Source organism: Parasteatoda tepidariorum, chromosome 3, assembly GCF_043381705.1.
Source record: "Parasteatoda tepidariorum isolate YZ-2023 chromosome 3, CAS_Ptep_4.0, whole genome shotgun sequence".
In the NCBI taxonomy this organism is placed as follows: domain Eukaryota; kingdom Metazoa; phylum Arthropoda; class Arachnida; order Araneae; family Theridiidae; genus Parasteatoda; species Parasteatoda tepidariorum.
The window spans coordinates 24,189,643-24,216,919 of record NC_092206.1 but is presented as its reverse complement, the minus strand read 5'-3'; the positions used below and the strand labels follow the sequence as shown (position 1 = coordinate 24,216,919).

Here is a 27,277-nt window from a genome sequence, read left to right as displayed (position 1 = left end):
TTAAATAAAAATTCGAATGATTCTCTAGATTTGTATACTGCAAAGTTTAGGCTATTTACTGAATTAATATTTCAAAAATTTTTGGAAATTATCTAAATTTATATTTTACAAGTTCAAGGTGATTATAAATTCAGAAATTGCATTTTTAAACCACTAAATATATGAGCGAAAGCATTTGGATATGTTTCTATGAATTAAAACTTAAAACGCATATTTTAAATTTTTTTCTAAAAAATGCACTTTTAGTGGTTTTTTACTACTTACAGTTCAATAATAGTACGTTAGAATCAAAATGAAAATAAAAACGTATACATATTGGAATCGTCAATCAATATTTAAGCGTTGAAAAAATAAAAATTCAAAGAAAATCACAGTAGGCGAAAGCAAATGTAAAAAGCAAGACATGTTTAATTGGAGGTTAAATTTTGAAGATGTTTCTAATGGTCGCCTTTTAATTCCTCACCATTTCCTACCTCAAACAAACCTGTCGCGTTTACATCACCCTTCTATACTGCGATTAGTCAGAGTTCAATACCATGTACCCCAATGTATGTACTTTTCTGTTTTCATTTTTTAAAAAATACATAATAAGGGTGGTCTTTACGGAACACCGGCATTACGGATCATTGGCATTAACTTCAATTTTTCAAAATTAAAACTGTTTTTACTCAAACGCTAATAATAATCATAGCAATAATAATAATAATAATAGTGAAATAACGATGTGGTGTAAGTAGAACTTCGCATTGATAAATAAGAAAACAAGACAAGATATCATTATAACATTTATCAACAAGATGGAGGCATACGTTCGATTTAGAAGAAAAAAAATGACAAATCAAGAACATCTGCGAATTTGTTTAGGGTGCTTTTTTTAATTATGTATTAAAAACTTAATGTTTGGTTGTTTATTAAAAAAAATTGATTTTATACAAATTTAATTTTAAAAAAAAAATTAAAATTTTTTTTTTTTAACACAATCTTTAACAGCAGTAAAATATATTATAATGCTTACCGAAAAAAAAAAATTATTTAGATTTTTATTTAACGAAATGAAATGCAAGCAATTAAATTAAAATCTATGTGACTTCAGAAATTTTGCCATATTTAAGTCACTTAATTTTACTAGTAAAAATATTCGGAGTAGATTTTCAAAATAAAATTTTCTTCACGAAATTTTTCTTCAATTAATGATTTCTTTTCAAAAACTAGATACTAATAAAATTTGTTGTTTAATTTTGCAAGAAAAATTCGTCTTAAAAAACAATTAAATTACATAAATAAATAATTTTGAATAAAACAAAATAAATATTATAACTAATTTTGTTCTATTCAATTTCGTTCATTCATGAAAATTATTTTCTTCAATAATATATTTTTTCTTGCTATTGATTGCAAAACTAATTAGTTTAAACTACTTTAATAAAGAATAAAGGACAAAATAGAAGTTTAAGCGGAAAAAAAATGTTTTTTCAAGGCTATAAATCTCTGTTATTTATTTGAAAAATTGTTTAATTGCATTTTTTTCTTAATAAACAGTAGCATATCCATCTATATAAGTAAAAAAAGAAACAGTTGAAAGAATGATATCTTTAACAAAACCGATAAAACATGTATCTATATATTTATACATATTTATATATTTCAGAAAATCTAATACTTAACAAAAAAAAAATAATTTGTTGGAAATTTTTTGATTCAAATATTTTTTTAGTGTTTAAAATTTAGGATATTTTTTGAATGGAAAGTCATTTTTAAGAAAGTTTAAAATTACTTTCTAAAGAACTTTAAAAAGCTTCTTTGAAAAAAAATTAGTTGGAAATTATTATAATTGCATAAACCACAGTAGTTTAAACATGCTCTACAAATTAATTAATAAATTGTTCTCTATAATTTTATTTATGTTTTTGACAGCCCATTACTTTTGATTTTATTGCATTCAGCCATAAAACTACTCAACAACCCTCGTCATTGAAACAGCTGTTTGGCGACAACATTTATGTATTTATCGCTGGCCCTGCTTTGCTTGGCAAGATAACAAAAATTTACATGCTTATTATTTATGCGGAAAGAAATTTTTCTGTATGTTAAATTTAATTTTTGTGCCCGAAAATATTGCTCTCATTTATTTTATACTTTTGATAGTTCTATTCGATCGAAAAACTCGACATTCATTAGTTTCGAACCTCTTTGGCGAAATATTTTGTAGATAGTCTCGCCAAATAAGACAAGTTTTCCGCACTCTTTTTCTCTCGCTTTACACTTGCTGTGGCTGGTACACAAACGTGTTTTGATATTGTGTTTTCATTTTTAATTACGCCCCCTCTTCATATGTCATTGCAACAATATTTATTTTAAATTATTTAAAGTTTTTTTTCTCTATATTGTTTCTTGGATAATACGTAATCAGGTTTGTGATGGTTATTTTTACTGGAATTCATATTTTATTGTTAGATCTTGTAAATTTGTGTCATATAACTTGCAATCGAACGGCATATTATTTCAGGTTGTGTCTAATACCGTAATTTAATATTTGTACTTTCTGAATTGTTGCATTAGTTTTATTTGTAGAAATCATTTTACATTTGTCGAGGTGAACTTTGAAATCCATTCTTAATGTGTTGTTAAGATATGAAAGTTACACAGCTTAAAATGATGCTAAACATGTTTATTAACAATTGCAAATCGCATATATTTACTATTAGGATCGAGTGCATTAAAAAATTTTATTATTTGATTTTACAACTAAAGGAATAAGTTGTCAACTTGATTATCAAAAAATATACCTTACTTTTTTAAAAGTTTATTAAAATGTTTGCTCTAGAATTCGTAGCTTTGCGCAAAAATAGTTATATATTATTGCAATAATTACTGTTATTCTACATTTATAAATTTTTTTATTTCATTTTATGTTTTTATATTTAAATTTACTTTCTAAAAATGAACATGTTTGGTTTTAATAAAAATACATTCAACTTTCCTATTGGCTATGATCTCAAAGTAATCAGTGTTTCAAACAACTTTTTATTGTTTTGGGAAATCATAGTAAATAACTTAAGTTTATTTTCTGAATTTATTATTAAATATGAGTTTTAATAGGTGTACATTGTTAGAATTAAAGTTGTGTTAAATAATAATTAATTTTATAGACTTAGAATTGAATATGAACACAGTATCTGTTTGAGTTATATGCAAACATATTGGTGACTGATATCTTTAATGATCAGAATTGACTTTATTCTCTTCATGGCTTACAAAAAGTACATTATTTTTTTAGAAGTTTATTTAAATTGCTTTATTAAACATATATCTAACATTGTACTGCATATGTTTATCTGACTTATATAAACTATAATTTTTTTAACCAATATTTTGTGAATAGTGTTGCAATTTTTATTTGATTAATTTTATTTTGTTTGTTGATCCCTGATACTTATTATGCAGGTGGAGCTGTTAAGGCCAGTGTTTTTCACCCAGAAACACTGGCCTTAACTGCTTTTAAATGATCTATTTAAGGAAACAGTTTCATTAATGCATTTTTCGAACTGCTACATTTCTTATCATTCAATGGTTTAAATCATTACTTTCATAAAGATATGTTTTTATATTCAATCTATCAAATAATACCAATGATTAATCAATCTCTTAATTATATATCCTGTTTACTTGCAAGTTGCAAGTATTTGTTTTTCATGTGCAATCTTTCTATTCTGCCATGCAGTTGGAGAAAATAATATTAACGACAAAAATTAAGAATTTAGATATATGTATAAGTATATTTGTATATTACGCTTATTATTGCAAAAAAAATTATTTTTCAGGAATAAATTTTATTTTATCAGTTTTTGGAACTTCTGTTTTAGGACTCAAAGCATTAGCAATAGCAGAAAAATAGTTATTAAGCCACAATGTCTAATAATCTGTAATTGAGCACTAAATTGCTCGGCAGTGTTTAGTTCGTGTGATAGGTAATAGAAAACTTTTTCTTGTAAATTTAGTGACTGTTACGACAAAAGTTTTCTTTTGTAAATGGTAATATAAAACTGACTCTTAAAAGAAAACCTAAATTAAGTTTTTCGTACTGAATTAAACCTTTTCTTGTTTCAGGCGTTCATCTTTAATTTTTTAAATATTAATTCTAGGTTTTTATGTTGATTCAATTTTCTAATATTTTTAACTGTTATAGGTCCTATATCTTATTAATTGTGTAACTAAATATTTTTCTTTTGCAGGTCACCTATCTTAACAATGACTGTCTAAGCTGATTTACATACAATTTTAGTTTGCAAATTGGCTTAATTCCTTTTACTAGAAATGATTAAACAATCAAATTTGTTGAAATGGGCTCAAAATAACAAGAACAACTCAAAAAATGGAAGTAAGAAAACTAATTATGTTTATTTCTGTTCCATATTTTTAAACAAAATTATTGTTTCAAAAACCTTTTGAAAATGTATTTTTATATGCAATTTAATTGTTTTTTTAGCTCTTTTTGAAAAACTTTTTTAAAGTGTAGTAAAAGAGTTTAAATAGCATTTATTGTTCTTTTCAGGCATACGTTTTTAGAAAAATTATTTACCTAATTAATTTGGTTTTTGGTTCAACCATTTTGGTTGAAACAAGCTTCTGTAATACGAAATATTTTACTATTTATTAAATTTTAGAACTCTTTTATTTTCAGCTGTATACCACAGTGTTGTCATCATAGAAAAAAAATGGGTGAGAATTTCTCACCCTTTCTCAAAAACAGCTTGAGATTTCAAAAAGTTAAGTGAGAATTCTAAAAACTAAAAAAACACAAAAACTCCTGAAAAAAAGTCATTTCTTTAATTATAATACATTTTTGACGTCTTCTATTTTAAAAGCATGGAATAATTTTGGTGCATCATCATAGAAGATTTTGCCTTTACAAGGTATTTGTCCATCTTACATTAGCACATAAAAAATTTGAACGCACATGAAGAAACCTTACCTACGGTAAACATGTGGTTGCAGAGAAATGTGTTCTGTAAAGGGTTCCGTGGTTGTGTTCTGTCGTTCGAAAAGGTTCTGAACAATACTGGTAAATAGATAAGCTAGATAACGGGGCAGATGTTGAACATAATGAAAGATCCAGGAAGAAAAGTGAAACAGATTTTATTCTAAATGGCGTAATTTGAAGCTTTTTCAAAAGTACGAGAAATTCACGAATTTTGAAATTGATTTATAGAATGCGTAAATTTCTCGCGGTTATCATTTTTTAATGCGAGAAAATAAAAAAAATATTCGAGGTTCTTGCGCTGTAGTGAAAACACTGTACCATATTGTTTCACTTTGTAGGAAAATATTTTTTAGTTTTAGTAAAGTTAGTTTTGATGTTTTCTTCTTGGATTAGTAAATTTGATTTCAAAAAGTTTTCTCCTGCTGTTTGTAAATAATGAAAACATTATATTTAAATGTCAAAAATCTAGTTCTAATCTTATAATTAAGCCTTTAATTTTCAACCACTTAAAATAATTTTTTGTTAAAAATATAGCAGCTGGCATTACTATATTCTGTAAAAGCATGAAAGCAATAAGTATTCGTTTAGTATTCATAACGAAAAGTTCTCATCAGAATTTTACTGTGTTGGGAGAAATCCAATAACATTCATAAGGGACAAAATCTGGCTAAAGTTTTTCACGAGTCCTTGTGAATGGGATTTCAATTATTCAAAGACCAATTTTCATTGTGCATTAATGACTTTTGAATTAGCGATCGAAACAGGCTGCAAGTGGCGCAGAACAGAATTCTCTACCTATGGCAACGTTTCTCAAGCTTTCACCATTAGTGTGTGGATAATCATAGGAGAAATTAAAAATATTATTGACAATTAAATGCGAAAAATATTATGGAAAAGGAAAGTGTCTTTGTACATTCCCGTACAACTTAGAAGAGTGCGGGGGGGGNAGCGGTCAAGACATGGAATCTGTCTTCTTCTCAGATGGAGTATTGGAGCGTCACGATCCTGAATAAGCTTACTACTATTGTTTTTTTTTTCTATTTTCAATTTATTATTGAAATATAGTTGATTACAATCCATTCATTATTGTTTATTTGGTTTTCTAACATAGTTATTTTTTAATTTAAAAAAACTTATCTTGATCCCAGGGAGTTTCTTTTCTTTATGATTTGTGTAATTTAAATATGGCCATTTTAAATATGCTAATTCTTGCTTTAATAATTAAATTTTTACTTAAACTATTTTGTTCATTTTTCTGGAGATATTATTTCAACCACCACTATATGGCGATTATCAACACCACATAATCAATATTAGGTTTGAAAATACCTTGGCGATTGCCAATAGCGAACAAGACTGTGAGAATTATTATAACCATGTAACTGAAACATATTTGCAGTAAGAAATTAATAATAAAGAGCTATAAATTGATTGTTTTCGATTAGGCGCGGCAATGATTTAATGAGTCTATATTAATATTGAAATAGAAAGTTATCTGTTACATTGATTGATAAGAACAGAATAAAACATTTTATGCTCGCTTTTATACAGATTAACTTATTGATTAAAAAATAAGTTTAAGTGAAAAATAAGTTTAAGTAATAACAGATATTTTAAAAGGTAGGAAATATGTAATGCCAATTGTGGCATCACAATCATACAACATTTACTTTTTGAAAAAAATCAGTTTTAGTACTTTCTATCTTCTTAAAATATCAGTATCATGTAATCTTAAATCACCTTTTTACAACTCTTCATTTGGAATTTTCCTGTACTGGGTATATAAAAACAGAACACATACATGTGTTCTGTTTTCTTATTAAATAATAGGAGGGGAATTTTTTTCTTCATTTTATTGATTAAAAAAGAAAAGGTACCCTATTAAAATTGAGAAATAGCCAAAATACATAAATTGTAGAGAATAGTTAGAAAAATTCTTCATTGATGTGTGTTTGTTGATTTATTGTGAAAGAAATCTTTAAGTTTTTAAGTCTTTAAAATATGATTTAACTAGTTCAGATTTAAACAGTAATATTAAGTTATTATTTCTGCCTTAAGATTGATATTTATTAACATATTTTTATCTTTTTTATTTTATTTTTCAACTTGTATCATAAAGTAAATTTCATGTTAATTATTTAATTGTAGCTAACAAAAGTTGGATCCACCCCCCTGATGCTTTGCAGCATGGCCATGTCGCATACTTAGTAAAGGTAACTTCAATTGTTTCTTCATTTTACTATTTCTAATCTTCATTTCATGAATCATTTGAGGTATTTTTTATCAAATTTTTGTTTACAAAATTTACCATATTTATCATTCAAAAAACATTTTATATGAATTTCTTTTTTATTTATTAATATATTTTTTTTCCATTTTGAAATCCCGTTTATTTCAGTTTCAATATTGATTATGGATTATCTCAAGTTTATTATCTCTTTGTTATCATTCTTTTGTCTGTTACCTCATTACTTTTCAATGTTTTTTTATGAGATATTTTTTTATTGAATTGTGAGAACTGATTTCCAGCTTATCTAACCTAAATTTTTATTATCTGGATAAACTAGTTACTTTATATTTAGATGTTTATATTCTTTTTAATTTATAGGTGCATTTTCATCAATTTATTCTCAAACCTGCAGTTAAAAAAGTGCTATTTAGATTATATAACATTATTAAAAATTTAATAATGTTATTATGTCATTATTTAAAATTTAGTTATGTGACAGTATTAAATAAAATATCACATCATTTGTTAAAATATACTACTTTCCATAAATGAAGAAATATCTTGATATGATGATTCATGAATGTTTAAAACACAGACTGTATAGATTTTGTTGCTTTAACAATCTAAATAACTATCCAACTAAGTTTTTATTTTCAAAATGGAGTTGAAAATTTTGTAAACTTCTTGGTTTAACCCTTTCACAAAAAAATTACTTTCCTGCAATAAATACTATGACACTAAAGTTTCATTGTAGGTTAGTTTGTTCTGTGCTTAGAAGTAATCTGAAATTTATGAACTTATTGTTCTTTTACCTTATTCACTATAATTGTTCTGTTAGAATTAGTTTCATACCATCTTAGGAAGATTAATGTTAAACCACTGTTTGATTAAAAAAAATTGCATTCATATTATGGAGTAATAGAAATTATATTCATTATTATATTTTTTCTCCCAAAGCGCTCGGGTAGTGCAGTTGATAAAGTTGTCACTTTGCAACTGGTGAGCTGAGAGTTGTGAATTTTACCCTGGTTGCTAACTTAAGTACCTGAGTGATTTATACATGGCAAGGTGCATGTAAAATCAGTTGTGGCTAAAAATTATCTTATTTATTGTAATGTGCTAGTTTGGAGAGTGCTTAGACGCTGCTCACATTATGTGCTGAGGCTAAAATTATGTAGCATTTATTCCCTAACACAGAATTTTTTCCCCTAAGTGGGCACCTCTTAATTCAGACATAAATGTGTTTTTGCCATAGTTTTCTTTTTAAAAATATGCATTTACACCACATACCCTGAAAAATACTGATTTTTAGTTGAAACTCACCAAGACCAATAATTTTTTTTTTTCTTGATACAAAATTCATTTATTGTTCACATGTTTGTGTCATATTTTTGGGGTCAAATAAGTAGAATAAAAAATTATGGTTGCTACACTGAATTGTTACAATTGACAACATTTGAACAATTTTTGTTTTGTTATTAAAGAGTTACGTATACAGGGCTGCCAACTTTCTATGCTTTTTAGAATAAGAGATTTCTAATGGTAGTTATGTTTGTTTTCATGTATTCTCTGTTTTGTAAATTTGATATACTGATATTTTTTTCTATACGTAAATGATTCAAAAGTTCATGTAAAAATCCACTTTGTTCTTGCTCTGCCGTGGTGAGGCTTTTAAAAAGTTACCGAAAACTCTGGAAACTTAAGTTTTTATTAGTCTACCTATCTATAAAATACTTTGTAAAAAGCGTAGTAGTTCGCATCCCTGCAATTTATTTGTGAAATGATCTTTAAGTTGTGAAATATCAAATAGATTTGATTGAACACTGGAAGTTATTTTCTTGTGTAATTTGGATTTAAAATTTATAATGAAATAAATTTTCTGTTCAGTTTTATTTAACACCTATTTAAGTTTATGATTTATTGGTTTATCTATTTTGTCTCTATCTTCACAAAAAAATCTGATAGTTCTGCTTTTTTTTATTATTATTATTTATTAATGACATTAGAATTTTGCATTACCCTGTAAGATTCAATGTTTTGAACTTTTCTATCAGTTCTAAAATTACTAAAAAGAAATTCAAACTGCAGGTGATGACTTTAAAAATTTTCATATGTCCTAGGTAGGACTGGGCTATAAATCGATATATCGCGACATATCGATTTAACGCCTATATCGGCAAACCGATACAGCAACTTTCATTCCAAGCGATACATCAGAAATCTGATTTAAGCCGTCGAGTGAAGAAGACGATATAGCGATACACGCAAGGACTTTCTCTTACGTTCCNAGGGGATGCTCTAAAAATTCAGTATAGTTGTATATGATTTTTTTTCATTAATTATTGGAAGGTCATAATTCTAAAATGCTTTCTTGTGAGTAACCAAGCTCGTGGCCCTAAGCTCATAGCATTAAATTATTGCCAAATTTTTTTACCTTCTCTTTGAATATTATAATTCATTCTTAAAAAATTTTCTCTCTTTAGTTTTTAGGAAGTGTTGAAGTTGACCAAGCAAAGGGTATTGATGTAGTTAAAGATGGCATTCGAAAATTAAAAGTAAGTTTTATGTGAACTTTTCTGTAAATTTTGAACTTCTGAACTTAATTTGTAATTTAATTTATCAGCCTACTGATTTTTGGATATATTTTTTTATGTTTTTTGACAATTCAATTGAAACTTCTAAATTTTACTGCAGTTTCCAAAGTTTATTGAATTCTGACATCAAAATTTAGACTGTTTTTAGTTACTAAAGTAAATTTCTAGAAAATCTTTGTCTTTCTAGTATAGTATGTATATTATAAATTATTTCTACATGCAATCATATACAACTTTTTAAATATTTTTGCAAGCAATTGAAATGAGACTGAAAAATATGAAATTAAATAATGTGCTTCATTATATGTCTGCAGTATATTTAATTAAAAAAATTATAGATTTTTCTTTCTTCATGTGGAATTTAATTTTTTTCTACTTCTATTACTTGTAATTTTTTATATCTTTAAAATCTTTTTATTTACATTCTTTTGTGTAAATTTGTAATGTCTCATTGTTTGCTTAAAATTTTTCTTAACTTGTTTTTACATATTTGCCAGGTTATCGGTGGTCATCTTAAAATATTTTTATTTCCTTTATTTATGCATGATAAATAAATAATTTCAGTAATTGTGTTTTGGTTATATTTCAGACAATAAGCTTAGTTTTTATTATGTACAAAATATTGTTATTACAGTCCTTTACACAGTGTTTTCANGCGGATTTTATTCTAAATAGCGTAATTCGAAGCTTCTTCCAAAATGCGAGAAATTCAGGAATTCTGAAATTGATTTATAGAATGTGCGAATTTCTCGCATTAATAATTTTTTAATGCGAGAAAAGAAAAAAAATATGCGAGATTCTCGCGCTGTAGTGAAAACACTGTTTACAGGCACAATATTGTTTACTTTCTTTTATGGTTAATTTTTTTTTGTAAAGGCTTGCAACTTTGCTGTTGTCGATTGCTAGCATAACTTTTGCATTTTGAGATTTTTAATTTTCCTCTTAAATGCTATAGTTTTTATTGTATTATTTTCAAGTACTAAGTTTTGCAATTTAAATTAAATAAGTGTGAACCATTTTTCTCTAAATGAATTCGCAAATGTATTTTAGTAAGGAGTTTTTTTTGTCATTAGTGCGAAATTTTTATTCCTTGATAACTATTTCAGAAACATATTTGCATGGATAAAAAATTTAACTTCAATGCAAACAATAATCAGTGTTTAATTTTGAAATCATTCTGTATATTAAATTGGTATTTGGACACACAAAAATAGGTAGAATGTTGATCATCCTGGCATTTGCAACCATTATTAGTATAATAAGAATTACAAGAGGGGCCTCAATATATGAAACAAAAATTCTATACAAGAAATTTTAATTTGGGATGCTTTAAAAAATTACAAATATTTAAATTCATTCATAAAGAGTATCCTCTCTAGCCAATTCTAATTAATTCGAAAACCTCCTAGCAATACCTCATATTTATTTTTATCGTAAAGTACACTGATTTTCATGAATGATAATGTATTAATGCGTAAATTACCAATGCTAAAAGATGATTGAATACCTAATAAATGTATCAAAATAAACAATTTGAATTCACATATACTTTTTTTTGACTATATAGAAAATGTTAATGTATATAAATAATCATAAAGAGATATAAGACAGCTTGTAGAAATAAAAGAATTTTTTTTAATTGTTTATCAAATGGCATTTTTGTATTTCATGTAAGTCATAATAAATTTTTTGGAATTAAAAAAATATTCTACATTGAGGCTTATATCCTGTCAGTTTTTACATTCTTATTATTTTTATCCAAATATGTTTATGCGGTTTAAAAAGTTTTTTTTTTCCAATTTTCAAGCTTGCTGTTATTATAAGCTACTGTAAGCAGTTACACTTCTTTTTAATTGCTGTGATTTTTAAATAATTTTAAATCTGTTGGGATTATTTAATACAGTAAAACCTCATTAAGTCGTCGTTTTCCTATGGTCCCGACTAAGCCTCATAGACAATAATGTGAAATAACCCTCTTTTACCCGTCATCGAATTTAATTCTGCTCTGGATAACTCATCACCCCAAAAAATGGCAAACCTATTTTTTTTCGCACTTTTGTATACCATTCTGTTATCTTTTTAGACCCGCCCCTTTCACTTTAAATATCTCGGGGATTTTCTGACCACCCACGAAGTTTGCTCTACAGCTGTGAGCATTCCTTTCCTATTAGGGGATATGGATTCTGGGAATTTTGCGTGCCAATCGTTCAAAGTTCTCACTTCTTGCTCCGACTCAGTCGAGTGTAAACGTCTTTCTTTATTGTACATACTTCAGTGGGACTTCATTTCATAGCAAGTAAGCCGCGCTATAAGGGCCATTTTTTTCTTACAAAATTGTGATTTGATTACGTTTCAAAATGCCGGGAAAACGAAAACTTGCCTCGTTATCTCTTAAAGAAAAAAAGGACTTAATTGCAATTTTTGAAAAGTCAAATGTTTCGAAAACAGCTTTTGCCAAAGAACATAATATTCCGAGACTAATTGAAGTGATATTCTATCATCAAAGCAAACCATTGAGGAAGCAGACTGCAAAGACAATACAAAAAGAATGAGGAAATCAAAGTTTGACGAGATCGAGGAGATTTTAGTTGGATGGTTAAAGCATGCAAGATCACAAAATGTGCCTATTTCTGCTGTCATTCTTAAAGAAAAAGCGATGGAAATTGCTAAGGAGTAGAACATGGAAGATTTCCATTGCAGCAATGGTTGGCTGGAGCGTTTCAAAGATAGAAATTGTCTCTCTTTTAAAACAATTTGTGGGGAAGCCGCAGCTGTTGATGGTGATGCTGTAAAAAATTGGAGGAATAGTGTTCTCAAGGACATTTCATCCAGGTTTGATGCCTCGAATGTTTTTAATCTAGATAAAACGGGCTTATTTTTATCGTCTTTTGCCTGATAAAACTCTATCGTTTAAGGACGAAAAATGCACCCCTGGAAAAGCCAGCAAGCAATGTCTAACACTTTTGCTGGGAGCGAATATGAATGGAAATGAAAAGCTTAACCCACTAGTGATAGGCAAGAGCAAAAGGCCACACTGTTTTAAAAACGTTGAATCTCTGCCAGTTGAATATGAAGCAAATTCAAATGCATGGGTGACTACTACGATTTGGGAATGGCATATTCGTAAATTGGATTCCCAGTTTTCGCGCCAAAAGAGAAAAGTTGCCCTTTTTGTCGATAATTGCACAACTCATAGTCAGCCTGAAAGCTTAAAAGCTATTGAAATCGTTTTCCTTCCTCCAAATGTTACTGCACTTCTTCAGCCATTAGATCAAGGGATAATTCAGGACTTCAAAAGAAAGTACACAGAAATGCTAGTAAAAGACCTGATAAAAGCATTGGATAAAAATGAAAAGTTTGAAGTTTCCGTTTTTGACACGATCAATTATGTGCATAGAAGTTGTAGCTCAGTTTCTTCGCAAACTGTTTTTTATTGCTTCAGGCACACGGAATTTGTAGCCAATGCAGAATCCGAAGATATCCTCTGTGAAGGAGTCGACCTCGAGCCCTTAGAAAATTTGCTGTAAGTTGTTAATGAAAAACGTTGCAATGTCAATGACGTAAATGCATTTGTCGATATTGACAATGACATCGCTATTTGTTCACAAGCGACTGTAAAAGATTTAATTTCAGAATTTTTAGATGAAAAACAACACAGTTCCAGTGAGGATAGTGATGATGAGAATTCGGGTGGAATTCCGCCCAGCAAGACTGAAGCATTAGAAGCCTTAGAGAAAGTTAGACAATATTTATCATCAATTGAAGGCACAACAGAGGAAGAATTCAAGGCGCTGATGAAATTGGAAAAGAAGGTTAATAGCAATCAACAATTCTTGCATCAATCCACTATGTTAAGCTATTTTAATGCTCAGAAATCAAAGAAAAAGTGGTAACTATACAAAAGTATTTGTATTCCTTTTCTACACATTTATTTGCATGTGTATTTCATTCTTAAAATCTAGTTTTTCTCAATGAATCCTACTGCAGTCCATTAAAAAACTTCAATGTTTTTTGTTTTTTTAAAGGAATTTCTAACTCCGCTTAAGTCGTCGAAAATGTTCGGTCCCTTGATCGACGACTTAACAAGGCTTTACTGTAGTTCTAGTTCTGGGATAAGCAGGAACAATCACTTATAGTAAAACAATTAAATCTTATTTTTTTAGATTTAATTTAACAATGAATGAATGTATGTGATATCGAATTATAAAACTTCATCAGAGCCATCTAGATTTTTTTTTTGTTTTACTTTTAGTGCTGAAGATTACTTTTGCAACAGAAGTTGTTTTCATTATTTTTTAAGTTCTTAATATAAGTTCTCCATCTGTAACAGAGACTGTCAGAGTCAGTTATTACCTTAAGCTAAGAAAATTTAGAGGTTTAACAAGTGGATGTTTCATATATTTTGCAACGTCAAATATTGTATAAAAAATTTTGTTCATTTTGCATGTGGTACACTACTGATTTAGTTTTATTCCTTTTTACGTTATTCTTTAATTAGCTTTTTTATATACACATTTTAGTTTAATCAACAATTGAAAAAATCAGAAGGGACCAAAACACCCAAGGTTGAAGTCACAATATCAATTGATGGTGTGGCTATTCAGGATAACAAAACAAAGGTATACTTTGCAACTCCATTTTTTTATTTACTGTTGACTTGAAAATACCTATTTAAATTCTAGATTCTTTTTTTTTAATTCTCTCAGCTGCTTTGATTTATGATTCAAAACTTGGCAATTTATTTAAAAAAAAGTTAATATTCAATAATTTTATCGTATTTTTAATCGACTTCAATATGAGTCTCTCATTTTGCACTTTTCAATTGACTTAGCTTCTAAATTCGCATTTTCCCATCAGGATCTCTAGTCCCAGTTTATTTTGTTGCTTCACATATGCATTGTCGACGACAATGCATTATAGTGACTCTCGCGGTTCAGACAAAAACGAATTTTATAATGTAAGGTCATTGAGCGCATAATTAATTATTTACTCGCAGCTAAAATAATACTTAACCAATATCAAAAAGCAATGATTAACTGCTATAATAAGTTGTTGACTTTGCAGAAAAATTGGTAATCACGGTACTTCTTTTCTATATTAATATATTTGTAAAACGCTCTTTAAAATTACTTGCGAGTGAAAAAGGCAGCTATTGCTTCATGGGTCCCATTAATACGCTAGTTTGGGGCTACCATTTTGGATAAGTTACATAGATCAAGATAACTGAGAAGATCACTTGTTTTGACACAAAAATAAACCACACAAAGATGCTGACATGGCAGAAAAAAGAGTGAATGTAATTTTCATACAAGAAAAGTATGATTGATAAATTTATTGATATTGTATCATTAGAAAAACAAAATTACATAGATTATGAATGACCATAAATTACTGTCACCTAGGACTTATGATCAGAATTTAGAGTATCATTTTACTCTCCTTTCATTCAAAAGAAACTCAAAGTGTTTTAGATTTATTGTGTGGTGACACCAAAGGAAATAATGGTTTAAATAATTTCTTTGAAATGTTTTTCTTACTCAAATGGCTAAATTTCGTTTACTATATTGAAATGATCAGTAATGTTATAATGGGTCATGCAAAAGAGTGTATACTGTATGATAACTCAATTTGTTAAATGTTTGTATAAAGATTTAAAAATCTCAATGACTTTCTTGCATTCTTGAAGTGACATTATTGATTATATATTATTCCTATGGTTGGAAATTATTTGTATTGGAAATGCTATAATGAAAATTTGTTCTTTGCAGCAAATTTTCCACCAGTACCCTCTGCATCGCATTTCATATTGTGCGAATGACAAATCTGACAAAAAATTCTTCAGTTTTATTGCCAAAGAAGATAATGGGGAAAAGCACATGTGCTTTGTTTTTGCTAGTGATAAACTTGTAAGTTTTACCCTGCATAAATGATTTTTTGTAGCTGTGTTTAAAAATAAATATTAATTAATCCCTAGTTTATTGTAAAAATTTAGTGGTAGCATTTATTATTTTCCTTTCCCCTTTCCTGTTGATTTTAATCCTTAAGATGCTTATCTTTTTGAAGAAATTTTTATTGAAATTTTGTGTCTACAATGTCTGAACATGTATATGAGAGAAACTAAGTACTATGTAATAATTAAATATTTAAGATATTTAAAGGCTTGATACGTTTTTGTACATAACCTAAAAGCTGTTTTAGTTAATAAAGTTCACACAATATTGATAACATCTTTCATCTACCTTTATAAAAAAATTTCAGCTAAAAATGATAGAATTTCTATTAAAGAAGACTGAAAAGGCAGAATTTCACACAAGTAGTTCTTAATCACTATTGCATTGTTAATAGTTTTTCTTTTTATGTACACTTTCTTTATATTCATTTATAAGAGTTATTCTGAAGTAGAGGTATAGAAATATTGCTGAAATTATTGATAGTTCAGCGTTTGATTTCTGCACAAACATGTATCATTGACTTGATCTTTATCTACTTTTCTTATCTAGTCAATTAAGCAGTCTGCAAGCTTCTCGAGAAATATATATGTTACAATAAAAACATGAAGTCTGGAATTAAGGTTATTAATATGAAGATACCTTCGAAAAGGTTTTTAAGGGTTTAAAGTAGTACTTTTTTTGTTACTGAATTTGCTAGAAACTTAACTGTTACTGAATTAGAAGAAGGAACAGTGGTACTCAAATATTTCTAGAACAAAAGAAAGACTAGTATTCTAAATTAACATTATATTATTTTGAAAATTCTTAATAATTATTGTAATAATAATCTATTAAATTTTGAAGCTCTCATAAGAAGCTCAAAATACTTGCCAAACTAATGACTTATAGTTCTGATGACTTTATTATTTAAAGGTGTCCTTTCTTTATAAAATATAATGCTTTTTTTAGAAAAAATAATATGTAAGACTGCCATTAAAATTTTTAATTCAAAGTTAGTTTTTTATTCTATACACTTCTTAGGCAATTAAAATCTGGTAATATATAGACAAATTTACTAAATTTAAGTAAAGTATTTGTCGAATATTATCAAAACTATATTCAACAAAAAATTAACTATAATTAAATATTAGATATCTATCATGTCAATTTCTGGTTAGGAGAACACTAATTCTGTTGCTTATCCTTATTGTTGCTTGTCCAGCAAGGTGAAGTTTTGTTAATAAATGCAAAAAATAAGTCACATATTAATTGAGAGCATATAAATAAAAACAAGTTACAGCAAAACAAGAGACAATTGAGTATAAGAAATCAAGTTTGCTATGATTTAAGTTGTTTATTCCTTTGTTTCTGATAAATTCCTAATGAATAGTTCTTCAGATACCTTATTTTTCAAATTAGCAATGTTATATTTTAATAAATTATTTTTAGTGCTGTAATATGCTTTAAAATTATTTTGCAATCATTTTTTAAGGCAGTATGTTATTGTTACTTTGTAACCTTAATCGAGAAACAACAAAATATTTTCTGACGTTAAATTTTTTTTTTTTTTTGTGTCTATTTTGCTAATGCCATTTTTTATCCATAATTCTTAAAATATTATCACATGATCTAAAAATATCACATTATATATACATTTTTTACAGTTATATTTTTGGATTTTAAGTATCTGTATGTTTTAATTCTTATTACTTTATTGAAAATAGGCAGAAGATATTACACTAACTATTGGGGAAGCTTTTGATCTGGCTTATAGAAAGTTTTTAGATACTTCTGGAAGAGATTTAGAAGCAAAGAAACAGCTAATGATTCTTCAAAAAAGAGTAAATTACTTTATACATAATATTTTTACCTAAAATTGAAATATACATTCTAGCTATCTTTTTTCAAAGATAAGAAAATCAAGTAGAAAATTGTTTTCTTCCACAATTGACTTTATTTTGTACAAAATTTTCTTTTAGATGTTTTTCAAATTTTTTTGTTCTTATACTTTTAATTCCCAATTTTAATTTCGTCTCACAACTGTCTTCAGATTGTAATTCAATTCGTTATATATATACCATTTATAATTAGTTATGTATGTTGGCATTCATCAAATTAAATCTTGATTATATTCATTTCATCATAATAATTTTGAAAATTAAGAATTTTTTTTTAATTTTCTCAGAGTTTATTAATTAAATTTATGTATTCGTGAAAAATTATTCATGTTTTGTTCTTTATTATAAGAGATTTGTAGCAATAACATTAATTTTACTTCAGGTACATGTCAAAATATATTGTTATCAGATTTATAAATAAGGTTCCTTTTTTTCAATATTTAGGTACAGGAGCTGGAAAAAGAAAATTCACTATTGAAACAAAGACTGTCAACTTTTACAAAAGAATCTATTACTAGTAATGGCAACATGAAAAATGGACAAACTGTAAGATATTCTACTATATTGCTTTTGATGCTAGCTTATAATAATTTGTATACTTTGGATGTTTTATTCTAACTTGTGTATACCTTGTAAATTGTTTGGAAATTCTCTATTTTCTCAAACCTCAGTTTTGTGTATTATTTTGATAGCTGAGATAATAAGTAGAAATGTTTCCAGAATTTTTTTTTTAATCTCTACTTGTTATTCTCTTCAAGTATAATTTTTTTTCAAAGTTAAGTAGAAAAAAATTAATAAAAGATTTATTTCTCTATCAACTCAAAATTTATTACTGTTTAAAAAATAAAAACATATGCTCCCTTTTTAATAGCTCAGGTAATTAATAGAGATTATTCACATTTTCACTAATTATATCTTACTTTCCTCAGTTAGATAGCAAATATATTTAAATTATCCAATCTGGGTTAAAACCAATTTTTTTTTTTTTAAAAAAAAGAAAAAACAGTCTGTTTTTTCTTCCCATTTTTAATTATTTAACTTATCATTTAAATAAATTTTTTCAGTTTGAATATGAAAAGGGGTGAAAAAGATGAAGTTTTCTCATATTTTTATACAATTTATTGCTAATATAAATCCATATTACTTTGAATAAACATAAATCTGCAGTTTTTAAGTGTTTATGTTACTTGCACTTTTACAAAAATATTGACATAAAATGAAAAAGACTATTGATAATCCCATGTTCTGTTAGTTTTAAAGTAAATAAATGAGTTAAATAATATTCAAACATTTTGGAAAATATTTCGACTCCGGCACTTTCTTTTTGCTCAAATCTTTCTTGAAATTAGTTTATGTAAATATATTTATATAATTAGTGAAATAAAGTTATAATTTCAAACCTCATTCTGGCAATCATGCTTTTAATTACAGCTGAATAAAACTTTACTTTCTAAAGCTCTTACACTAGAATTGAGTTTACAGCAAAAAACAATATTAAGAAATTTTTATTAACATCTACTTTTTATGTATTAAATATTTCTCAATATGAATTCGGAGTTATAAAATAATATACTTATTGTATGTGTTGTTTTAATCTTGCCTATTTCGATTAAGTTCTCATTTTTATAGCCACAAAACCTACTGAATTTGAATGGAGAAGCTGTTACTCGTCATCAGTCGACAATTGAGCCTGGTCGTAATGCTGCTTTGCAGCAGAATGTGCGTAATGAAATAAAGTCTATGCCACCCACCTCTCCGTCCCAGGTACTTATCTAAAGTGATAGAATCATTAATTTATTTTTCATTATTTGTTGATGCTTTATTTACTCTAAAATCATTATACTCACTGATAATTTTGTAGCATTGACGTGTTTTCATTAAATTTGTTAAACTGAAACATAATTATATAAGTTTGTGCCGTTTTGTACATAAAGTGTTTACTGTGGGTAAATAACATTAAATTATTTAAATATATAAGAATATTGAGCTGCTTAAATATATACGAATTTTGACTGCTTTTAAAAACCATATTTTTTTCAATTAGCAATTGAAAAACAATGTAAGTGTTTCGCAGTAGATTTTGTGAAGTTATTTACTTTCGATTGCTAGTGCTATAAACTAAATTATAATTTCTGAAACTGATAAAACAAAATTTATTTTAAGAGAAAAATATTTTGCAATAGATAGCCTATCATATGAAAATACCAACTATATTAAAATTTTTATTTTGAATTTGTCATTTACATTAATTTTTCTATTTCACAGCAGTTTGCACTAGTATAACAAATACAATAATTGGTTTTGAGTTAGAAATATTTTTCACCTTAGCTTTCAACAAATTCTTTTAATGTGTTACATCAATGCAAAGTGTGACTATTAAATAACAATATTTTTGCTATTAAACATATTTCAAATACAGAGATTTTTAGTTATTATCACCTTCAATATTTACTCTTCCTGTATCTCTACTATACTCTATGCAAATTCTCAAATGCTAGGAGTCAAATCTGTGAACTTTTTCATAATGTGTACAGATTTTACTTTTGCAGCTTTGATGGACTGAAATCTTGTTCCTTTTAATGCACAGTTCACTATGGAAAGCAAATAAAACTCGCATAGGGCTAGTCTGGCGAATAAGGGGGAATGTCTAACTTTGGAATGTTCTACTGGGCTAGAAACGTCTCTTGACAGACAATCCAGAATTAGTTGGCATGTTGTCTTGGAGAACTTGTTACTTGTTTTCCACATTGTTATGTAAAATTTAGTTCACATTCTTTGTCAACTCCTTTAATTTTGTGAATCACATGACTAGTTAACCATCAGTCGGAGTGAATGTGATTACCAACTTTTTCAATATTTTCATCTGTTTTTCCGTGAAAGGATGACCGTGAATAATTTTCGTCATTTACCAAGCTAACTTGAAACTGTTTATATCACTAAAAACTCGCAAACCTTTAAACATTCATTGCCATACATTTTTTGATGTTTTAGAATTGCTTTTCCCATGTTTCATGTGAAATTTTAATACAAATGAAAGCCAACAACAGACTAAATTGTCTACATGCATAGGTGGAGCACAATCGAAAAGGGTTTTCTACTACATAGCTATCTGTTGTTCACATTATGCACATGCATATTTCTTCTCTAGGGGCCCCCGGTCTCGTCATTTAAAAACCATACCTCATAAAACTCTTTTAAATAGGTTGTCAGCAATTTTATCTTGTGTAAGTTAAAGAAATTCTTCCAGACATTAAAGTTTGATCATTTTGTTGCCACTAAAACATCTTATTGCCTATAATCTATGTATCAAGTATTATCAAATCGTTATATAATTTATTTTTTTTTTAAATAAAAATTTTCTGAACTTAAAATTATAGCATAGTTGTACAAAAGTCATTTTTCTCCACTTATCAAATACAACTTACTTGTTTGTTTTGTTAATTTATGTATCTAAAACTTATTGGTTTTTCAAAATGATTATTAGTTTTGCATAATGATTTATAAATGAAAATATTAATTATGCTAGCATATTTGATGAATGGTTTAATATTTGTTGTTTATTTTATGACTAATTTAATCATTCTTCTGTTTAGGAGCTCTTTAATTTAGTTAGCTTTCCAATAGCTCCAGCAGTTGGAACTAAATTGGAAAATTTGGCATTAGATGAGTTTGAAGACTTTAATCCGAGAGAAGATAATGTAATCACAAATGGAAATAAAGGTTTGATTATAAACAAATCTATACATCTTAATATTATTAAGTTTCTAAAGCATTTTGATTTTAGTTAACATTGCTGTAACAAAAATATTATATTGCATTGCATCATTGAAAACCTTAGAAATTTTGTTTGTTAACGACTGTCTTTTTCTTTCTTTAGAAAATGTCTAAATTGGTTAGCAAATAGTTTAGGCTTTACTAATTATTGCTTACATAATTCAGAATTGGAAATTAAATTATTCTGTTTGATAAATCAAAAGAATAATTTCTCTAGAGAAATATTTCAAAGATTTTTAATGAAAAGTAAATGTGCTGTATAGAAGTTTATTGTTCTTCTGAAAAGTTTATAGTTTCCTTGCTAATAATGTGCTAGGATGACTTAACCACAAAGAGTTAGACATTTTCTCCATATTTATTGAAAATTAGGTCCAGAGGTAATCTAAGTTGTATTTCTATTCCTCTCTTTGAACAACCGACCTGATTTTAAGTTTAAGACTACCTATATTTAGCTTCGTAATTTTGAACCTAATGCAGAAAACAAAACAATTTCAGTCGAGGAATCTGAGTTAAATGATTTAATACATATTTTTTCCACTAGAATGGTTTAAGTTTCTCATAGTTACTAAGCAAAAATAATTAGGTAGCCACTGACAATATTATCAAATTTAAAATTATTTTCTAATGATTGATTTTATGTATTCTCAAAATAAGTTATTTTATTCCTTTTAATTTTTCACATTTATAAAAAATGTCAATTGTTTTTCTTTCTTCATTTAATTATGTATATTTTGTGGTGGTGATATCTGAATAAAAAGCAGGATAATCTCAGATTAATAAGACCTATTGGGACATGCACTGCATCATGGGAAGGTGTTTTTTTTTTTTTTTTTTGCCCTCTTGCTTTTTTTCCCTGCCTGGGAGAGGCAGGTTAAAAAAGGTAAAAAAATCATATTTTACATTCAGCATTTCAGCTCATTTAAATGAGACCACAGTTGTGGCAATCATAATAGTAAATCTTTTTTTTTACTCTTTACATTACTTTAAGAATAATTTTCTTGCATTATGCTGATAATTTTTTCCACCAATTGTTCTATTTAAAAATCTCTGGTTAAAATGTTTATCAAACGACCTTTATCTAGTTTAAGATAAATCATTATAGTAGCTGAAAAATTAAATTTTATGAATCTTTTTACTCAGTATAATTAAAATATCTAATCTAGTCCTTTGAATTTAATTTATAACCTGATTTATGTCTTTTAAAAAAAAATTTATCAAATGGCTTTTGTCTAGTTAAAGATAAATCATTATAGTAGCTCAAAAAGGAAATTTTGTGAATTTTTTTTTACACAGTTTAGTGACAAGTATAATTAAAATGTCTAATCTAGTCCTTTGAATTTTATTAATAATCTGATTTAAGTCTTCCCTTTATATTTCTACGAAATGAACATATCTTATTAGTTAGTATATTTACTTCCTTCGAGCAAAAGGACTACTTACTCAAATTAATTTCTTTGCATTATGAAACTTTCAAAATAATTTGCAAACACTTAACATAACTTCTTTGAAGTAAAGAAGTTCTCACCAACATTAATTTGTATATTTTACTGTGAATCTTAAAACTTTTAGTAAAACTTTTAGTTTTAAATAAGACTAAACATGCAGGGTAGTTCATACAGTGATGTATATTATGAACTAACTGAAGTTATTATTTTTCCAGCTAAAGCTAGCACAGACATATTTGGTGCTCCTCCTTTTAATCCCACCAAAAACTCCAATGCAGACCCATTTGGAATGGGTGATTTCAGTACCGTGCCATCGTCTCATGGCGTAGACTTAGAGAATGCCATTGGGGAACTTGATAAGAAAATATCAGAGATGAGAGTAAGTGTTATCCAATTTATTTTTACTTGTTAGCTGGTTAAGACAAAATATTTTGTCATACACAAACTGCTTTTGCAATGGGCATGACAACATTTTTAATCATGGACATTCCTTGAGGTGTGCTATTTCTTTTGAAAATCAGAGATATAGAGGGATACCAAAGTGAACTTTGACATTGCTGGTCTAGCTGCTACTCTATATTGACACCTTCTAGTGGCTATATCGGAGAAATCAGTTTGCTTTGCTTAATCTAACAGTAACAGACTTTCATACACTTCACTTGGTAATTCTAGATGATAGAAATTAAATATACTTTGGAATTCATTCAAGAAATTTAAAGATGGAAAACAATAAAACAAATGATTAATAATTTTTTTTGAAAAAAAAATTTTTTGAATTTAATGTAAATGACCACAATAACAAACTATATCTCTGTGCTAGAAAAATCTAAAGTTCACAAATTTTAGAGATGTTAAACTCTGTTTTGTTTTCAATTTTATGAAGTGGTATAATTTGTAAATTTAATTTTGAAAGAAATTTTAAGTGAAAATTTTTTTTTATAACCTCTTGAATGCTTATTAATCAAGATTTATGCATTTACAAAAAAAAAATGTATCTATATATTGAAATAAACTAAACATTTTTGTAAGTAATTTAAGCTTTCCAAAACATTAAATTTCATATGCAGAATAATAAATTCAACACGGAACGAAATTTTTACACTACCACAATGTTAACACACACTATTTGTTAAAAGAGCAGAAATTTCATCAGTATCATTTTTATAACATCTTGTTCCTCTGCTCCGATTTTTAAATAACTTAAAATTAATGTTAAATGTGTCAAACGCACTGATCTGTTCGCTTGTCAAGAGTAATGATTTTACTGTCCCAAATTGGTCAATTTCTATGTTAATACACAATGGTGTTCAAAGTTAAAGGAAGTTTAATATTTTGTTAACTCCTGAAATAATTTAATGTAGCCATTTCATACAATGAATATGTTCACTTTACTAAATGTGCAATGTGTTGCTATTCACTAAAATGAAATCATGGCTATCTACATCTATATATGTGTAATCTGTGTGAAAGGCCTTTGCAGGAATTTTTTTTCTTTAGTAAAAAAAGGGGAAGTGGTAAGATCAAAACTTTAATGCACTTTTCACGCGATTGCGTTTGACTTCTTGCTAGTATTAGGGATGTGTTTATCCAGTTTTTCCAACTTAATAAAAAATAAAATTGCCTCTTCAAATTTCCAAGAAAAAAATATTCGTTTTTAAGCTTTTTCCTATCTACGCAAACGCATCTAAAATTACATTCATATTTAAAATCGCACATTGCGATTTGTGTTTACATGATTTATATCAAATATTGTGTTTTATACATGCATGATTTAAAAGCCACTATTTTGATTTGTGTTTAATTCACTTAAAAATTATACATCAGAATTTGTATTTAGGCGAAAGAGTAATAAAAAGAAGCATTGATGTTCATATTCACATATTTTAAATAAAATCCGGCGCGGATATCTTAATCAAAACCTTGATAATATTCTGTGTATAAATTGCTTCATACATAATTTTTTTTTTTTTTTGCTCGAACTTCATGTATTTTAAAAAGTGTACTTTGCGCTTAACATTTTTAGATATAGGTTTTTTACCAAACTCATCCCGGTATAAATCAATATAGAGTTCAATAAAACCTAACATTTTTTAAAACAATTTTTGGTAAAAGTACATGGTGATGAAAGGGTTGGAATTTGTTTCAAGAGTAAATCAATTGATTGTAGAAAGTTTTTTTCTCCCCTATAAACGTAAGCATATTGTTCCAAGATATCATTCCTATATCTTACACCAGTCAGAATGCCTTTTTAAATATATGAAAGGATCTGCAGTCAATAATACACCTATTGCTGGAAGGTAATGGACCTCTAGCTCTCTATCATGTGAAAGTATGAGACAGAGACATGCTACTTTTTTCTCTTATTTCCATCATTATGGCTATGGTGTTTCAATGGTCTTAGCAGACTTCATGTGAGTTAGGAGGAAAAACAGCTGAAGATAGAAATCTAAAAATATGTGTAAAAACACTTTTTAAAAATTGAAATTTAGGCAAGAAAAGTGTATGGAAGAAGCATTTATCCACAGAATGTAATCAAACGTTTAATGCAAAATTGATATTTAAAATGTAAAGAGTAATTTTTCTTTCGGGCATTAGATACAGATTAACCTTTTTTATTAAATTGGGAAAAAGGAAAAAAGTTAATTTCAGCATGTGTGAAAGTGAAATGACTTAATCATGAGAAAAAGTCCTCAAATATTTGCACATTACGTGGATACAAAAGATGCTTATTCCTTTTTGCTTACCAAACGTACTGTCCCGTACGGGCAAGCTGTTAATGTATAGTAACGGCTCATATCAGTGTTTTATCAGTTTATTATTTCTGTTGTCTGTATGAATAAAAGTTATTTTTCGGATGATTTCCTGTTATAATTTATTTACAAGGATTATCTCAGTTCCTGTCCTACCTGGGGAGGAAGAAAAAAATCAAAAAAACTGATCTGCTGAAATAACACTAGTATTGTTATGCATGTTGCATATCATTTATTATCCTGGAGGACATCAATATTATTCCTGGTTTCAATGATGGCAACCCACAATACTGCCACAGAGTGAAACTACTGCTTTTCAGTATGAACAATCCTACTGAGATTGGGTCCCACGTTTTTTGAGGCATTGAGGACGTCAAGCATTCTTTTATTCAAAAACTACCACTCTGAAGATTTTTCATTATTGCACTGTTCAGCTGGAAAATTTGACTTGCATCACCAAATCTCTCTACAAAGATCAATAAATTGGCATATTTTGCTAATCGGAATGAAAAGAGAATAGGTAAAGTTTATCACTATAACTGCAGCAAATAATCAGTTTCCATTTTGCTGTATAATATAGAAGAAATCCTCTTTTTTAGTGTTTCAATAGCCCATAAAACTATTTGATCCATTCGTATGATAGCTTTATAGCTTAAGACACTGTTTAATGCATGTCACAAGCTGCTTTCACTATATGCAAAGGTAGAAGAGAAAATATTTCATTAAGGAACGGCTTCACTATGGTTTTAAACCTAGCTTGTCCTCATGCCACATACACTCTTGATAAAAAGATGTTACATAATTTGTGACTCTTGTCAGATTTTCCAACAGAACAATGCCTCAACTTTATGTTGAAAAATCTTTACGGTAGTTATTTTTCAATATTAATGTGCTTGTCATGATTATTCTGCCAACCTCAATCCCTAAGAAAATTTGCGAGCTGTCCTAGAACTGTTTATATCAGAAAGGAGCTGTTTCAGTCTATGGCAGAATTTGAAGACTGCCATCATTGAAACTTGAGACAATATTGATGCTTGTACTCTATATGGTTTAGTAAATGATATGCAACATCTATTTCAGGTCATATGTAAACGTTGGCTATTAGCAGTAGTGGCTTTATTTTGTTTCCTCTTTTTACTTATTCGATTTCTTTTCTTACCCAGGGGGGACAGGAACTGAGTTACTCCTTTGAAAATGTTTTTCGATATAGATTTTCTTAATATCTATATTGGGTTCTCATTGATTTTCTTCGCATCCAGTAATGGGACAAAATCAAAGTGGCTTTATCTCACGAGACATGCTGTATTAAGTTCAATAAATTATGAATTACCTTTACTGTGATAAACATTTATAATAATTAATTAAACTTTCAATATTTTTTTCACTCTTAAACATAGTTAGGGAGTTTCGTCTGCTTTTAATGATGTCATTCCTAATTGCGAAGTTTTATAGTTATGTACTAGTTTGCTTATTCCTCCATAAATTTGTTTTTATTCAAAAATTTTTATCTAGTCCATAAAAATTAACATATCAATTTTGTTATACTGCAATTCCAACATTTATAATCATTGACCTTAGTAAAGATTGATTGAATGTAGAGTTTAATGGCTCAAAATCCAAATGTGGACATGCTGCGCCAAAGAACTTAGTAAAGAAAATTTAGCAGTTTTAAGAA

At 27.7% G+C, this 27,277-nt stretch overlaps 1 protein-coding gene and 1 long non-coding RNA gene across 5 annotated transcripts in view; one reads left to right on the top strand and one right to left on the bottom strand.

Moving 5' to 3' along the window:
* The window catches only part of LOC107450354 (PTB domain-containing engulfment adapter protein 1), a 47,647-nt gene that overhangs the window by 17,046 nt on the left and 3,324 nt on the right, over positions 1-27,277 (top strand). For 3 of the 4 annotated variants that reach the window (XM_016066121.3, XM_071178413.1, XM_071178414.1), the window contains exons 2-11: positions 4,233-4,378; positions 7,130-7,194; positions 9,695-9,766; positions 14,326-14,424; positions 15,574-15,711; positions 17,460-17,576; positions 18,078-18,179; positions 19,263-19,397; positions 21,227-21,353; positions 23,068-23,231. In XM_016066121.3, the coding sequence (XP_015921607.1) occupies positions 4,315-4,378; positions 7,130-7,194; positions 9,695-9,766; positions 14,326-14,424; positions 15,574-15,711; positions 17,460-17,576; positions 18,078-18,179; positions 19,263-19,397; positions 21,227-21,353; positions 23,068-23,231 (1,083 nt within the window). In that variant the 5' untranslated portion in view covers positions 4,233-4,314. Of the gene's footprint in view, positions 1-2,031; positions 2,411-4,232; positions 4,379-7,129; positions 7,195-9,694; positions 9,767-14,325; positions 14,425-15,573; positions 15,712-17,459; positions 17,577-18,077; positions 18,180-19,262; positions 19,398-21,226; positions 21,354-23,067; positions 23,232-27,277 lie in introns of those variants that run through there. The other variant, XM_016066119.3, reaches the window with a different exon arrangement.
* LOC122269062 (uncharacterized) overlaps positions 23,227-27,277 on the bottom strand; it is a 103,779-nt gene continuing 99,728 nt past the window's right edge. The window contains exon 4 of the long non-coding RNA XR_006224952.2: positions 23,227-25,298. This is a non-coding gene — a long non-coding RNA (uncharacterized lncRNA). The remainder of the gene's footprint in view (positions 25,299-27,277) is intronic.